Below are 17,596 nucleotides of genomic sequence, written 5' to 3'. Positions count from 1 at the left end.
TTGTCCAAATACATATTTTTATAAAATATAATTATTCATGATATTAAAAGAATACAATTAGAGACAAAATTTTAGGTGACAGTTTCTTCCTACAGAAATAGAGCTACCATTTTAGGAAAACATATAAATAAATATAACTTTTAAGGCTATTAGACAGGAAACTAAATTTTAGGTGCATGGTTTGAAAATAAGTGTATACTCTTACTTTGGCACTTGGCGACGGTATTACACACCTGTTTTTATAAGTGAGACGAACAGTTCTCGTACCTTCCCATTTTCCAGGCTGCTGTTCTTTAGAAGCCTGTTCCCATTTGGAGATAATGTCACAAATCTAGAAGGGAAGCAGAAAATGGAGATTCATAATGTTTTTCACATTGGGTATTTTTTGAAGACAAGCATGTCTACAGACTGAAAATTTTCAATTAGTGCAATCAAACCAAATGGACTGAAGCTTTCTGTTTTAAGCTTCTGCAGCTCTGAGTTTAGAATTTAATTATAAATCACTCTTTGGTCCTCTTATCCTTTTGGACACACATTAACTTTGGACTATGGCCATGAATTTTTTACTCAAAAAGGAAACTTAATGAAGGACTGCATGGGACTGGAAACAAGAAGATTCCAGGAATTTTTTCATGATTTAGTCACTGAAAAGCAATTTTTCCACCTTCTGAGTTTAAAAAGATTGGAATAACTGAAGTTATACCAAAGAATTCTGAAATATAATGTTAAGGTTCTTGGGGAAATAACAAAAATCCTTCAGGAACAAGATAAATTTTAAAAATTTTGTCATTTACAGAATTATAAATAAAAGTTTTTAAAATTATGGGGTAAGCAAGTATTCACCAAAGCCCCTAATATTTATTTACTCAGCTCAAGTCAACCAAAAATACTAGCTTATCTTCTTGATCAATTATTAAAAGTATTCAAGAAATGTCTGTCTCAAAAATTTACATTTGGAATTGTTGATCTGAACAGGATATACTTGAAACTGCAAAGAAAAAGACATTCATTATCTAGATGCCTCAAAATGCTGCTGAAGAAACAGGTGGGAGTGGGGTGGAAATCCTATCTTCTGACCAGCACTCCTAAGGAACTAAGTATGAGTTTTAACATATCGCATATTTAACCCATGTAGATCCAACAGATCATTCTGCAAATGGAGCTGGGCTTTGGGGATTGAAATGAAAGTACTGATGTTTTATATGCTCTAAACTCATGGGTGCATCCCTTGCCTTGCCCCAAATATTCCATCTCCAAATCAGAGAAGTGCCTTTACTCCATAACAAGGTGCTTATTCCCAAGAGCAATTAGGACCACGTCAAGTAAGAGGATCCAGACCTGGTTCCAGCTATTTGATTTGCCATACATTATTTTTCATTCTAGACCTCAGTTTCCTCATTTGCAAAATAAGTGGGTTATTTCTCTAAGGTTCCTTATGGTTCTATATCCTGTGCTTTTAATCATTGCCATTGCTAGATGGCAACTTCATTAAAGCTATTTTACTATGACCCAGAAAACATTTTTAAAGAATCTTATGATCCAGCAATCCCACTGCTGGGCATACACACTGAGGAAACCAGAAGGGAAAGAGACACATGTACCCCAATGTTCATCGCAGCACTGTTTATAATAGCCAGGACATGGAAGCAACCTAGATGTCCATCAGCAGATGAATGGATAAGAAAGCTATGGTACATATACACAATGGAGTATTACTTAGCCATTAAAAAGAATTCATTTGAATCAGTTCTAATGAGGTGGATGAAACTGGAGCCTATTATACACAGTGAAGTAAGCCAGAAGGAAAAACACCAATACAGTATACTAACGCATATATATGGAATTTAGAAAGATGATAACAATAACCCTGTGTAGAGACAGCAAAAGAGACACTGATGTATGGAACAGTCTTATGGACTCTGTGGGAGAGGGAGAGGGTGGGAAGATTTGGGAGAATGGCATTGAAACATGTAAAATATCATATATAAAACGAGATGCCAGTCCAGGTTCGATGCACGATACTGGATGCTTGGGGCTGGTGCACTGGGACGACCCAGAGGGATGGTATGGGGAGGGAGGAGGGAGGAGGGTTCAGGATGGGGAGCACATGTATACCTGTGATGGATTCATTTTGATATTTGGCAAAACTAATACAATTATGTAAAGTTTAAAAATAAAATAAAATTAAAAAAAAAAATTAAATTAAATTAAAAAAAAAAAGAATCTTCCAATTCTCTGTCTTTGCTCATGATCTTCCCTATGTCTGGAATTGCTTCTTTATTTCCACAGGTGCATTTTCTTGTGTGTCTTAGTTGCTCAGTCATGTCTGACTCCTTGCAACCCAATGGACTGAAGCCCGCCAGGCTCTTCAGTCCATGGGATTCTCCAGGCAAGAATACTGGAGTGGGTTGCCATTTCCTTCTCCAGGGGATCTCCCCGACCCAGGGACTGAACCTGGGTCTCCCACACTGCAGGCAGTTTCTTTACCATCTGAGCCACCAGGGAAGCCTGGTACATTTTCTACCAGTCAAAGTCCAGCTGAGATCTTCCCTAATTTCCACTGAATGTAATCTTTTCCTCTGTAGAATGTTCACCACATTCTTAAACTATTTATCATTTTCAATTTTAAGGTTATCAGTGTATAAAGCTACTCTTCCCTAAGCAGATTAGAAGTTCACTATGCACAGGGAATATTTCTGTTCCTTCTTTATATTCCCCAAAGGGTCTGCTCCAGCTCCTGGGACACAACGTGTGTGCGTGAGTGTGCAGCCGTGTCCACTTTTGGCAACCCTATGGACTGTAGCCTGCCAGGCTCCTTTGTCTGTGGAATTTTCCAGGCAAGAATATTGGAGTGGGTTGTCATTTATTACTCCAGAGGATCTTCCTGACCCAGAGATCAAACCTGCATCTCTTGTGTTCCCTGCATTGACAGGCAGATTCTTCACCACTGTGCTACCCAGGAAGCCCTGGGACACACTATACTGTTAAATGGATACTGCTGAGTGAATGAAAATAATGGAAAACCATTTTATTAGAGTTTCCATACCTCCACTCTTTCTACCTTAATATCTAGGGTATTATTACTATTATTAATCTTCTTCCTCTCTCTAACACGTACGATGTATGTGTGTGAGGGGTTTCCCTGGTGGCTCAGTGGTAAAAAAAATCTGCCTGCCAATCCGGGAGATATGGGTTTGATCTCTGGGTCGGGAATATCCCCTGAAGTAGGAAATGGCAACCCACTCCAGTATTCTTGCCTGGAAAATCCCATGGACAGAAGAACCTGGTGGGCTACAGTCTATGGGGTCACAGAAAGTCGGACATGACTTAGCAGCTAAACAACAACAATGTATGTGTGTACAGATTTTATTCAGAATTCCTTGGCTTCAACAAAGTCCAACAATATTTTTTTATCATGAAGATTAGATTGCTTATATTTTTGGAAAATTCTTGAACTAAAACTTTTTGCAAATAGCAGAATAACTTCTTTGCTGTTTGCTGGGTCTGCCTCCTTAAAAGGAGTTGGTTTTACCTTGATGTTTCCTTGAAGACAATGCTCTAAATCCCGGCCGGAAGGATCATCTGTGAACAATGCAAATCCAGACTGTGCTGGCTTCCTCATCCCTGTATCTTGGTTCAAAGTATTCAAAAACTCTTCCACTGTGGTGGATGCATCAAATCCAACTACCTAAACAGAAACAACATAGTCCTTCTCTTAAAAGGTACACACATTTCAAACCTAGATTTCAGGGGGGAAACAGGGCACACCTGATGCATGATTAATGATAACATATGTTTATCTAGGTGCTTTAACTTTTTTTCAAAGTTCCATTGGAGAAAATTAATGTCATCTTAGTCATTAGCCTGACATAAGAATTCCTGGCTTTAGCCAACAGACATGAATTCAAAATAGAAAGATCATTTGACAGCTATAAACTTCTTGCAGAGATATTATGCTGGCCCATTATGAACTACAGAACAGTATGTAATCTTCAAACAAAGGGAAAAAAACAAAAGAGAAATACACTTAAACATATGAACACTTTTAAGCATTCAATTTTTGTTTCTTTAATATGCAGTTAAGTATCTAAATTCCATGATAAAAGGCTTAGAGCTACAAAGACTAATTGCCAGCTTTGGAATGTTTGCTTCAGTTAATAGGCAATCACCTAGATGTGAGTTGGAAGGGCCTGGACAGTTTTTCTGGAGAATTCCTAAGATGTGGAGACTTTAAAGGGACTAAGCCTGTACACACCCCATGTCAGTAATCATTTTCTCACCTAGCCGGTACACTGCTGGGGGAAGCCCTCAACTGAAGTACTTTTGCTTTTCTCCATCAGAATTATAATGGTAATGAAAATCCTCCCTTATTTCATTCAATATGGATTTTTTAGCATGCATCCTTTTTTAGCAAAACTGTTTCAAAACTCAACTGTGCTGACAGGAAATCTAATATATTTGCATGTTTATAATTGCCAGCTGCTGACAGAAGTAGGGTGACAGGCCCACCTCTCAGCACCACAGAGGTCATACACAGGATTCTGGGCTAAGCACGTGCTCACTGGGTAGAAAGTCTAATCTACCTGATATATTCCATTCATGAAGTGCACAGGGATACTGAAGGGCAAGGAATGATGATATGGGTTTCGAAGAAGGGTGGAAAGAATCTCCATTCTTGAGGGTCTTGCTTCTCGATCTCCATTCTGTTGTGTTCTTTCTACACATCTCTGGCAGTAAATGGCATATTTTCCAAATTCTGTCCTATAATACAAAACTTAAGATAAAACCTAAGAATAAATTTAATTAAGATATATGAAACCATTAAGGAAACTTCCCTTGGTGTACATTATTACAATGTATCATGCTAATGTTGACAGCATAATATTATATTATCATTATTGAATGGTAATATTAACTGCTATATTAATATACATTAATATTAGACAATGTTAATTATCATAATCACAATAATATAAAATATAAAATTAATATTATATAATGTTGATATATATTAATATAATATTATCATCATGGAGTGATAATATTAACTGCTGTCACTTTTCTCAAATTCTAGTGTCTTTACTTTCACCACCGACTAAACCAGACTTCCCACAAAGCAATCTTCATCATTATTGTATTATTATTATAATCACAAAATAAATTTAAAATTACCAGACATTACATGGTCAACATATAGTGATTATATTAACAAATATAAAGAAAATAACTGTATAAAGACTGCTGCTGCTGCTGCTGCTGCTAAGTCGCTTCAGTCGTGTCCGACTCTGTGCGACCCCATAGATTGCAGCCCACCAGGCTCCCCCATCCCTGGGATTCTCCAGGCAAGAACACTGGAGTGGGTTTCCATTTCCTTCTCCAATGCATGAAAGTGAAAAGTGAAAAGTGAAAGTGAAGTCGCTCAGTCGTGTCCGACTCCTAGCGACCCCATGGACTGCAGCCCACCAGGCCCCTCCATCCATGGGATTTTCCAGGCAAGAGTACTGGAGTGGGTTGCCATTGCCTTCTCCGTATAAAGACTAGAACAGGGTAACTTATGAAGTGCATGATGAAGAGAGTTCTCTTTTGAAGAACACAGAGGTTAATGCCATTTCTGCTGAGCAAGATAAGAAAATATCTTCAAACAAAAATAAAAATGCATTTTCCTTGGGACTTCCCTGGTGGTCCAGTGGCTAAGATCTGCGTTCCCAATGCATGGGGTACTGGTTTGATGTGGTCAGGGGACTAGATCCTACATGCCACAGCTAAGACCTGGCTCAGCCAAATAAATAAATATTCCTTCTTTATAAAACATGTACTTCTTTAAAAATGTTAAGCCTTAAACAAAACCACTGGGGTAACTAAATCCGGTAAAAGCTGGATAGAGATCTTATTTGTCCTTATTTGCTACATATGATTTTCATTTCACTTATAAAACCAGATTGATAATGTACCTAAATATATGTGCATTCAAGTGCCTTTTAGGTGGGCTTTAAAATCTCACCTTTGTAGGGGGTGGGTGGTTCTCAGTGACTACCATTGTAATCACATGACCTTGATGACAGAGTCTTCAAAAATATATTATGAGCTGGAAGATATTTTCCTACTGCTTCCAAGCTGTTTTTTTGTTTCATCGTTTGTTTGAGTCCCAGAGTCTATTTAAACAACCTAATATGAACCTCTTGGACAAAATGATCCCAATCACCCTTGGCTGGGCACCCTAGGCCCCACTGTAAGAAAGCCATTCTAACAGTGAATTGTAAAAGTCTTTTTCAAAGGAGTATAAATTCTGAGGCAATTCAAACACATGCAATTATAAAAGGTGGGAAAACTATCAGAGAAGTCTTCTACATAAAAGAATTAAATGTGAAGAAAATAGTAATAGAAAAAATAAGGAAACAAAATAATTGCTTTTATTGGATGAACACCCACTAAGGATAAGACATTCATACTTGAAATGTACATAGACTTTTAACTTAAAATATTCTTTGTCAGCTTTTCAAGCTTTTAGTGCAACCTTCCATAAGAGATTTAACGTAACAAAGGAAATATCTTTCTAGCTCTGCATAAATGATAACCAAAGGCTTCCTGTATCAACATTTGTTTCACACATTCTTCCACAAATGTACCTGGCAGGTTACTAAATACCTATGACTTATTGCAGACATAGAGGCCACATAAATGGTGCAGTTGGCTAGAACTCTGCATACCTGGAATCTGCATTTCTCTTTAGGTGGAGCCTGAGGAGCCACAGGAAAGGATGATGGGGAAGGAAGAGCCCAACACAGAGCGCCAAGAGTTGCCAGCCCTGGACAAAGAGAAGCATCACAGGTCAGACACCATGTGGTCATCAGAGATCTAAGTCAGGGGGAGTGTGACTGAGAGAGCGAAGGGATGATAATAGTCTTTCTTGATCCCAAAATGTTTTTGCTTTTTTCCACATAGACATCATCTCCTTAGAGCATTGTAATACATAAAAGCATAAAAGCTTCATATGGGGTCAGAACCATAATCCATCTAGTTATGTATTCAGTTATCTACAACTGGGGTATCAGAGGATATTATATGGTAATCCTTTTTCATATTGTACAAGAAGGTTAGGGAAATTGTTCCCTTTTGTTCATTTATGTGTTAACTCCTTCACTGAATAAGTAATGGCACTAAGAAAGGGCAAATTGAAAAGTAGTAAAAAAATAATTTACACAAAAAGCAAAACCTATCTACCCATACATATATACATACATAGCTAAACAAGGGGCAAGCACAAAAATATTAACAGAGGTATCTCTAGGTAATAGAGTTATATATGACTTTTATTATTCTCTTGCTCTGGTCTGTATTCTATTTTGTATCTTAATTTTTTTAATTAAGTAAGTATAACTTCAATATTTTTTTTTAATGTCATACAAAAAAGGAGAAGGGGGAAAGGCCCTGCCCTTTAAGAATTTATGATCTAGGAGAAGACATTACATACATATATATATATTTAAACAGTAATCTATAATACAGCATCACTAATACACTGTAATAATGCTTTTTTAAGTATAACCAATGGATGGAATGATTACTGATGCAGGAGTCAGGAAAGAATCTATGGGAGGGATGTTGCTTGGGCTGGACTATGAAGTCCACAGGTAGGAAGAATGCAGAGGGATCTGGATTGCCAGGTGAAGGATAATGCAAAGGCAGGGTTGTTCAAAGAATGAGGAGAGTTTATTCATTCACTGTACACTGGAGACAGGATGTATAAAATGAAGTGGAGAAAGAGGAGGCCACTGGAGCCAGATTATGAAGGGCCCCTGATAGACATGAAGCTTAAGTTTCAGAACCCCACTCAAGCACAGGTCCCCTTCAAATCCCTGGGGCAGGCCCTATGAGCTGCCATAGTCATATTACATGCTCATTTGTTCTTTTAAAATTTGTAAAAGTAATAAATTTTGTATTCTTTTTCTTAGTATTCATTGCACAAGTTTCAAGTCCCACAAAACCTAGATCCACTTCTGAGAGTCTAGGGTAAGAAATTTCTATTTTATCCTGTGACTGACAGGGAGTCAGTAAGCAAAGATTAAAAGAACCATTCATTGAAGAGTAAACACATGTGACTAAAACCCTCCTGAAAATAAATCTGACTGTAATAATTAAGGAAATGTATACAAAATCAATAGTGAAGTACTACTTTTTACCTGAAAAGAAATTAACAGAAGAATTACACTGAATATTGTTGAAGATATGGAAAATTCCAGAAGTGGACACAATGAAATTCACTGGACTTGCACACAAAATTTAGGTTCAAAGATGTCTATTGTAGTGGTATTTATTATAGGAAAGGTAATTGGAAAAACCTAAACATGTAGCAGTTGATATTAATGCAACTAGTATTAATGTTTTGAAGACTGCTGAAGGCTATAGGGGAAATTTATAGTTTTTAAAAAGTATATGCACACTGTAATGTTAGTAATGTGAAAAACTGTGAGTGTATAAATATACACATATATACATTTATAGATTATATAAACTGAAAGGATATGCATCGAAATAGTAATAGTTGTTTTTCCATTTCATACTTTTTGTATTTTCCAAATGTCTATATTGAATATGTATTATACTTACAATCAGGAAAACAACATCATTCAAAATTGCGTGTTTATGTTTCAACACATACCTGCAGTGGTCCTGGCTGATTCTGTGGCTGTCTCCATCTTGTCTGTTTAATGAGCTGACAGCAAATTTCATTCTGTAGCTCAGGATGTGTCAGACAAATTTGCAAAGCACTCTGGGCTAGAGATATGTGGTAATCAATTGCGGGAGAGTCGACTGCCGCATTTATAAAAAGTTGGCAGGTCTGAATTAAATGAAAAAAACAGATATACTCGGGGTGAGAAAGGATAAGATTTATTCTGCATGAATTTTTAAAAAATTTTTTTTTAAATTTTATTTTATTTTTAAACTTTAAATAATTGTATTAGTTTTGCCAAATATCAAAATGAATCCATCACAGGTATACATGTGCTCCCCATCCTGAATGAATTATATTGATTCTCTTACTAGCAAAAGTTTTTGTTTAAAAGGATGGAAAAGATATATTGTGATAACATTAATCAAAAGAAATCGGGAGTGGTGACATTAATATCAGACAAAGTAGATTTCCGGGCAAGGAATTCTGCCAGAGATAAAGAGCATCATTTTACAATGATAAAGGGGTCAGCTCATCTAGAAGGGGTAACAATTCTAAATGTTTTAATAATATAGCTTCAAAATACATGATGCAACAAGTTATAGGACTGTAAAGAGAAATAGACAAAATTCACAATTAAAGTGAGAGACTGCAATACCCCCTGTCAACATCTGAGAGAACAAGCAGGTAGAAAAATTAGTATGGATTTAAAAAACCTAAACAATACTATCAATCAACCTGACCTAATTTGTAGAATAGTCCACCTCTGAGCAGAATATGCATTCTTTTTAAGGGCATATGGAACATTAATAGCCCCTAGAGTCTACTGGAATACAAACTTCATAAAGACAAGATATTTTCTTGTTTATGTTTATACTCTCTACACAGAACAGAGTTCAATCTCTTCTCATTTTTATTTTTTTCTAGTAATATCAATTGGCATCTTTAAGAACTAGTTTACTGAGGAAAGTATTTTGGCAAATAGTAGCCTAAATAACTTAAAGTTAATGTAAATACATACTGTTTTTCCTCCAAAGAGATTAAATTTTAGAGTAGGTTACTAGGAAAAGGTTATAGCATAATCTTTCCTAAACATTTTCCAAAGTAGGATATTAATACTTATCATTCTTCATTTTAATAGTTCACTGTAATAAAACTGTGAAATTTCATTTTGATGTTGACTAGAAAACTCTTGCTTGAGGAAGTTTGGGATGGACTGCCTAAAGGCATGGGAAGCAGCTTCAATACTCATAAAATGTTCTATGAATTCTAAAAAATATACGCATGCTAATTTAACAACCCCAAATTACTGTTACAAATGTATCAAATAACTTCAGTTATGGTGTTTTACATGTCTATTTGTTTCAATGAATTAAATACATTGGGCTTATTAGTGACATTGAAATCTGAGAGTAAAATGAAGTGCTGGGAGTGAAATCTTTTGTGAGGGCTATTTAAAAATCTTAGTCTTTTTTTCTTATAAGAAATGTCAGGAAACAAAAATAGTACTGCTTGTGACAGGATATAGTTGGATCTTGCTTTTTTATACACTCTGACCACCTCTACCTTGTAGTTGGAATGTTTAGATCATTTAAATTGAATATTAATTATTAGTATGTTGTTGTTGTTGCTTGGTCTCTAGGTCATGTCCAACTCTTTTGTGATCCCATAGACTGTAGCCTGCCAGGCTCCTTTCTCCATGGGATTTCCCAGGCAAGAATACTGGAGTAGGGTTGCCATTTCCTTCTTCAGGGGATCTTACCGACCCAGGGATCAAACCCGTGTCTCCTGCTTGGCAGGCGAATTCTTTACCACTGACCCACCTGGGAAGCCAATTATTAGTACGGTCAGGAATAAATCTCTCTTAGTCATGATTAGCATTCTTTTTTTAAAGTTATTTTTAATTGAAGGATAATTGCTTTACAATATTGTGTTGATTTCTGCCATACATCAACAGGGATCAGTGATAAGCATACATATGTCCGAGGATTAGTATTCCTTTAACATGATGTTGGAGTCTGTTGACTAATATTTGATTAGTTTTTGTATGAAATGCTCTGTTTTCTATAGTATTTTCTGGGGTTTGGTATAAAAATAATACTTACTTCACAGAGAGAATCTAGTGACATGATGACTGAGAATTGCTTCAAAATAACCCAGTCTTGGGGAGCAACAGGGATAGGAAGAATAAAACAGAACTGGTCATAGGTTGACAACTGTGGAGCTGGATGGTGAGCATCTTATACTTTATAACATTCTCTTTACTCCTACATATTTTGATATGTACATAAGCTTTGAGCTTTACCCAAAACAAAGTAAAAGAAAACAATTTTACAAAATTTCTTTCTTTCCTATACTTTGGGACACCTTGAACAGCACTGAGATTATCTACATTTACAAAGTTTGGTAAATTCCCCTGTTTAAATTTTTATTCACCTGTGTAATTGGTTTTGGCCATTTATATTTTGTTATATAGTTGATCACTTCATCCAGATTTTCAAATATATTTGTATAAAGTCCGTCTTACTTTGGGTATTTGTGTATTCTATAGGTGGATTTTTAAAAACACTCCATGGTGGTATTTTTAAAACATGAACAAAAGTAGAGAGGATAGTATAATGTACCCATTACCTAGTGTCAACAGCTGTCACAAGCATTTTGCCATACTTGTTTCATTCAATCTCTGTACTCACTTTTGTCTGTAGTATTTTAATGTATATCATGTTATTTTACTAATACTTCAGTAGGGCTCTTCAGCTGACAAAGATTTTTCCACACAAGCATCATGTCAACATCATCCACTTCCCAAACTAACAATTCCCTAGTATTATCTAGTAAACAAATAATTTTTTGAGATGGGAGGAATATAGGCAAGAAAAAGAGAAAGAAGAGATAAAAACTGAAGCCTCTAAGAGACTAAGGGAAAATGAAGTACCAAGGTGCCAGCACAGAGTCAAGACAAGAATCCATAGAAGATACATTATATTCTGAGACTGAAGTAATGGAGGAAGAAACAGATGAAACAATGTCTCTTGGGATGAGAGATTCGAGGTGATCGTTTCTGATGCCCTCTAATTTTTCCAATGAAGTTAAATTTGTTCTGAGGAGCATTATTGAGTAGGGAGTTTGAGGGGATGTGACCAAAGACAAGCAAAGAGAGACAGTTGGCCCTGAGGAGTGAAGACCATAGAGTTACACAGGCTCCAGTCCCCACAGATATTTGATGCTCTCTAGCATGACACATGCAATTAATACAGAAGCAGGCAAGACCACAGCAGTGAGGGTATGAGTTTGGCTGAAGAACGCATGGGACCATAGATCCCAAGGAACTATAGTGCTCTTTCTTGATCTCAAAGAAAATAAATTGCTCAAAAAAAGGTCTTAGTGAGGATGAGAAATGGAAGAGTAAGAAAGTAAGAGAGCTCATGGGCTAAGAGATTATGGTTAAAGACAGATATATTAGGATTTAAGATTTTAGAAGTGGTGTACTTATGAGGCATGTTGGGGTCAAGGTACGGACATGGAGAATGGAAAGGTGAAGCAGGGTAGACAGCAAGCTTACTGACATTGAGAAGGTCAGGAATCTTAAGGCCATGGCATTGGTGAGCAAAGTGATAGCAAAGTCATTTAGTGTAATGGCAAAGTTTAAGGCAGAGAGAAAGAATGTGAGTTAGGAGCCAAAATCCTTAAGGACATTTGAGGAGTTACCAGAAGGTGACTGATGACAGAGATAATGGAAAGTGAAAGTGAAAATGTTACGAAAGTGAAAGTTTTAGTCACTCAGTCATGTCGGATTCTTTGTGACCCCATGGACTGTAGCCTATCAGGCTCCACTGTCCATGGGATTCTCCAGGCAAGAATACTGGAGTGGGTTGCCATGCCCTTCTCCAGGGGACAGTGGGGCAGGGGTAAAGAATGATATAACTGCCAAGTTTCAAGTGATCAGGGACTTAATAGAGGTTGAGTAATAAGAATTTGAGCATATTAGCATTGGAGAAGAGGAAGAGTGTTGACTCCTCTCCCAATAGTGAGGTATGGTGATGTCAGAAATCTCTCCATCTGAGAAGCTGAAGAGAAAATGACTCTGATATTAAGTCTTTCACATGGTCCAAACTATAGTTTATCATAGAAATTTCAAATCCTCACACAGAAAGCATAATAAATTCGTCTAACTTTATTTCAGTATATTTTCTTTGTCATTGTCATATTTTGAATTTTCTTGTATAACCTATATTTTTATTTTTTCCTATTAAAATGCTTAATGATATATGTGCTGTGCTAAGTCACTTCAGTCATGTCTGACTCTTTGCGACCCCACGGACTGTAGCCCGCCAGGCTCCTCTGTCCATGGGATTCTCCAGGCAAGAATACTGGAGTGGGCTGCCATGCCCTTCTTCAGGGGTTCTTCCCAACCCAGGGATCGAACCCGTGTCTCTAGCATCTCCTGCATTGGCAGGCAGCTTCTTTACCACTAGCACCATTTGGGAAGCCCCGGCAAAAGTTAACTTCAAGTTTGTTGATAATGCCACATAAAATTTTACCTTAAATAATTTAATTGCTTCTGTCTGTAAAGCTTCTGAAGGTAGTGTCGTCAGAGGGGAAATGATTCCTTCTTTGCTGTGACACAGAGTAGGGTGTCTCCATATCTGAGAGGCTAAGTACAAAATGAAATGTAAATAAGAAACAGAAAGAATTATTTACTTGGGCCTCACATTAAATTAGCCCTTTAGAAATTAGCTCATTCAGGCCTGGCTCACAATTTAAGTCATAAAAGTCATGAAAAAACCTCTGATAACATTATTTTATTTCAGTTTCTAGGCCATTGGGGATTCTCATATTTCTCTTTAGGATAAATTAAAGTTAGACGAGGTTGGTACAAATATTCTAGGCCAGAACAAGTCTATCAGGACATTGGTTATGTTGCTTAAATGTGCTAAAGATTGGTGACCTAGGTAGGGAGATGACTGTACATGAAAGGGAGCTGGGGGCAAGTTGCAGAGAAGAAACTAGAGCAGGAGAAGATAGAAAGATAAAGAAGAACTTGAAGTCATTCCTAAAATCAACATTTATTGAATTCCTATGCCAGATCACAAATAAAATGTGAGCAGAGTTTAGAATCTAGACTATCAATGGGGAAACTTCAGCCATTTAAAAAAAAAATTCAGTGCAAAGCAACAAATGCTATGAAAGGGTTAAATGGTAAAGTGCATGGGGACATAATTTTAATATTTATTAGGCACCTTTCATGAGCCATTTGCTGAGTTGGGGTGGGCTGGATGGGGGACCTCCTAAAGTAGATAGGATTTCATTAGGTTGGTGGGGAATGTGAAGGAGGGAGGGCAGTCCAGGCAGAGGGAGTAACGTGAGCAAAGGCAGAGAGGTGAGACAGGATATGGCATGTTGATGAATGATGGTGCCCCTGTAGCTGAAGAACCACAGTGAGAATCCTAGCCCATGACAAGCAAAGCCAGAATAGGAATCCACAAAAGGAAAACTCTACTAGGCAAAGGGGGTTAGGGCCCATTTCATAAACTATAAAGACTTATACATTATAAACTTACAAGGTTCCCCTTCGATATTTAGCAACTTGCAAACAAGTTGTTCAAATTCAGATCCAACATTCACATTGTTACTTCCAGCTGCGACAGTCAGATGATAAAGCCAAGTGTCCTTAAAAATTAAAACATATTAATAGAGATGTTACCAAGATACAGTTTTTGATGACTTAAGGAAAAAACAACTTGAATAGACAGTAGAAAACTTTGACACTGGAAAAAAGAACTCTTAATTTTTAGATAAAACTAAAAGCCACTTAGGCTCATTTGAATTGTGCTCATAATGCCTTTTTCCCATTGTTCACATTTTTATTATTTTCTTAGAAAAGCATAAGAAAACTAAGAAAGTAATATGACATTAAGAGGCTAGAATAAATATAACTAACAGTCTTTTAAGGAATACAACAAATTCTATCAAATTTAAAATCTGATTCCTCATACATACAAATAACACGTAAAAAATACTTAAGAAGTCCAGAAAATTTAAAGAAGGAAACAAAACCCAGAAGGAACATACCTCAACACAATAAAGGTCATCTAAGAAAAATTAATAGCTAGTATCATACTCAATGATGAAAAACTGAAAGCCTGTCCTGTAAGATCTGTAACAAGGCAAGGATGCTCACTCTTGCCACTTTTGTTTACCATACTGCTGGAAGCCCTAGCCACAGCAATAGAGCAAGAAAAAGAAATAAAAGGCATCCAAATTGAAAAGGCAGAAGTAAAATTATCTCTGCAGATGACACTATCTTACTTGTTGAAAATCCTAAAGACTCCATAAAAACACTGTTAGAACTAATAAATTCAGCAAAGTTGCAGGACACAAAATCAATATACAAAAATTAATTGTGTTCATATACACTAACAATGAATTGTCTGAAAAGAAAATTAAGAAAACAATCCCAAAATAATAGCCAAAATAAAAAAAAGAATAAAATACTTAGAAATAAACTTAACCAAGAAGGCAAAAGCTTCATACAACAAAAACAATAAAATACTAATGAAAGAAACTAAAGTTGACACAAGTAAATGGAAAGACATCCAGTCATGGGCTGGAAGAATTAATATTAAAAATGTCCATGCTACTGAAAGCAACCAATAAAGGTTCAAAGTAATCTCTATCAAAATCCCAATTCTAAAAAACAGAAACAGAAAAAACAATCTTAAAATTCATCTGAAACCACAACAAATCCCAAATAGCCAAATCAATTTTGAGCAAGAAGAACAAAGCTGAGGAGATCATACTTCCTAATTCAAAATATATAACCAAGCTACAATAATAAAAATAGTATGGTGCTGCAATAAAAACAGACAGTAAGTTCATTAATGGGCCTAATGACTGTCCTATTAGGCTAATGGGACAGAATAGAGTCTACAAATAAATTCATGCATATATGGTCAACAGATTTTTGATAAGGTTGCCAGAATACAGTGGGCAAAGGATAGTCTCTTCAATTAATGGTACTGGGAAAACTGGGTATCCATATGCAAAACAAAGAAATTGGACCCTGATCTCACACAACACACAATATCAACTCCAAAAGGAATAAAAAATACTAGACCTGAAATCATAAAACACCTGGAAGAAAACACTGAGAAAAAACTTCTGGACATAAGATTAGTCTTTCTTATGACATCAAAAGGACAAGCAACAAAAGCAAAAATAGCTATGCAGAATTATATCAAATTAGTAAACTTCTGCACAACAAAGGAAATCATCAATAAAATGAAAAATTAACTTACTGAATGGGAGAAAATATTTGCAAATCATATTTCTTATAAGGGGTTAATATTGAAAATATACAAAAAGCACATACAACTCAATGGCAAAAAGACAAACAATCCAATTAAAAAATGGGAAGAGGATCATTTGTTCAAAGAAGACATATAGACGGCCAACAGGTACACAAAAAGAGCTCAACATCACTGATCATCAGGGAAATGCAACTGAAAATCACAATGAATTATCATCTTACAAAAAAAAGAAAAAAGCCAAGAAATAACAAACGTTGGTGAGGATAGAGAGAAAAGGGAGCCCTGTATACTGCTGGTGGGAATGTAAATTGGTGCAGCCACTATGGAAAAACAGTATGGAGGTTTCTCAAAATTTAAAAGTAGATCTATTATATGATTCAGCAATTCTACTTCTGGATATTTATGTGAAGGAAGCTTTGCAATATAAATTTATATAAAACAGTAACTCAGAAAGATATACGCACCCCCATGATCATCACAGCATTATTTACAGTAGCTAAGACATGGAAGCAACCTGTGTCCATCAATGGATGAATGGGTGAAGAAAATATGGTATACACATACAATGGAATGTAATGGAGCCCTAAAAAAGGAGGAAATCCTGCCATTTGCGACAACACAGAAGAATCTGGAGGACATTATGCTAAGTGAAACAAGCCAGACACAGAAAGACAATTATATAATACCACTTATATGATGGATCTAAAATCATCAAACTCACAGGAATGGAGAGTGCCATGGTGGTTGCCAAGGGTTAGAGGGAAGGGGAAACAGAGTGATATTCATCAAAGGGTACAAAGTTATAGTTGTACAAAATGAGTAAGTCCTAGAGATCTATTGTTCAGCATCATGGTTTATGGTTAACAATACTGTATTACATACTTAAAACTTGCTAAGAGGGTAGATCTTATGTTAAATAGTTGTTATCACACACACAAAAATAATAATTAAAAAAGAGGTCAAGAGGAAAAGTGATGGATAGGTTTATGGCACAGATTATGGTGACGGTTTCATGAGTACATAATTATTCCAAAACATCAAATTGTATACATTAATTTTGTATAACTTTTTAAATGCAGGAAACAAAGAAAAAAAACCCATTTTCTGCTCCCCAAATACAGTGGCTTTTATCTTTCTATTAAAATATATATGTATATTTTCACATAGCTGAGATTATATTAAGATTATATTAATATGCTCCTTATAATATATTAGTAAAAGTCAGAAATTATAATGATTTATTTTTAATATAAAAAATATAAAGCTTGCAGGATATTTTATCATACACATACATTGAATTAATCAATTTTTTATCATTGGCCATTTAGACGGTTACTAAATTCACACTGATAAAAAAATACCATAAAATCTGGGACTTTCCTGGTGGTCCAGTGGTCCTGCCTTCCAATGCAGGGGACTTGGTATTGGATCCCTGGTTGGGGAACTAAGATCCCGCACGTCAAGAGGCCACTGAGCTTGCATGCTACAACTAGAGAGAAGCCTGTATGCCACAATGAAAGATCCTACGTGCGGAAACTAAGACCTAACACGGCCAAAAATAATAAATAAATATTTTTTTAAAAATACCATGAAATCTAACATCTGTTCAGTAAAA

General features: G+C 36.1%; 1 protein-coding gene across 2 annotated transcripts in view; it reads right to left on the bottom strand.

Moving 5' to 3' along the window:
- The window catches only part of PLEKHH2 (pleckstrin homology, MyTH4 and FERM domain containing H2), a 106,622-nt gene that overhangs the window by 24,145 nt on the left and 64,881 nt on the right, over positions 1-17,596 (bottom strand). For both annotated transcript variants that reach the window (XM_070798573.1, XM_070798574.1), the window contains 7 exons: positions 14,233-14,341; positions 13,213-13,325; positions 8,660-8,839; positions 6,708-6,805; positions 4,584-4,761; positions 3,533-3,688; positions 234-331 (listed from right to left, as the gene is read on the bottom strand). In XM_070798573.1, coding sequence (XP_070654674.1) covers positions 234-331; positions 3,533-3,688; positions 4,584-4,761; positions 6,708-6,805; positions 8,660-8,839; positions 13,213-13,325; positions 14,233-14,341 — 932 coding nt within the window. The remainder of the gene's footprint in view (positions 1-233; positions 332-3,532; positions 3,689-4,583; positions 4,762-6,707; positions 6,806-8,659; positions 8,840-13,212; positions 13,326-14,232; positions 14,342-17,596) is intronic.

Source organism: Bos indicus, chromosome 11, assembly GCF_029378745.1.
Source record: "Bos indicus isolate NIAB-ARS_2022 breed Sahiwal x Tharparkar chromosome 11, NIAB-ARS_B.indTharparkar_mat_pri_1.0, whole genome shotgun sequence".
NCBI lineage: Eukaryota > Metazoa > Chordata > Mammalia > Artiodactyla > Bovidae > Bos > Bos indicus.
The sequence above is the reverse complement of the archived record's forward strand: the minus strand, read 5'-3'. Positions and strand labels throughout refer to the sequence as shown.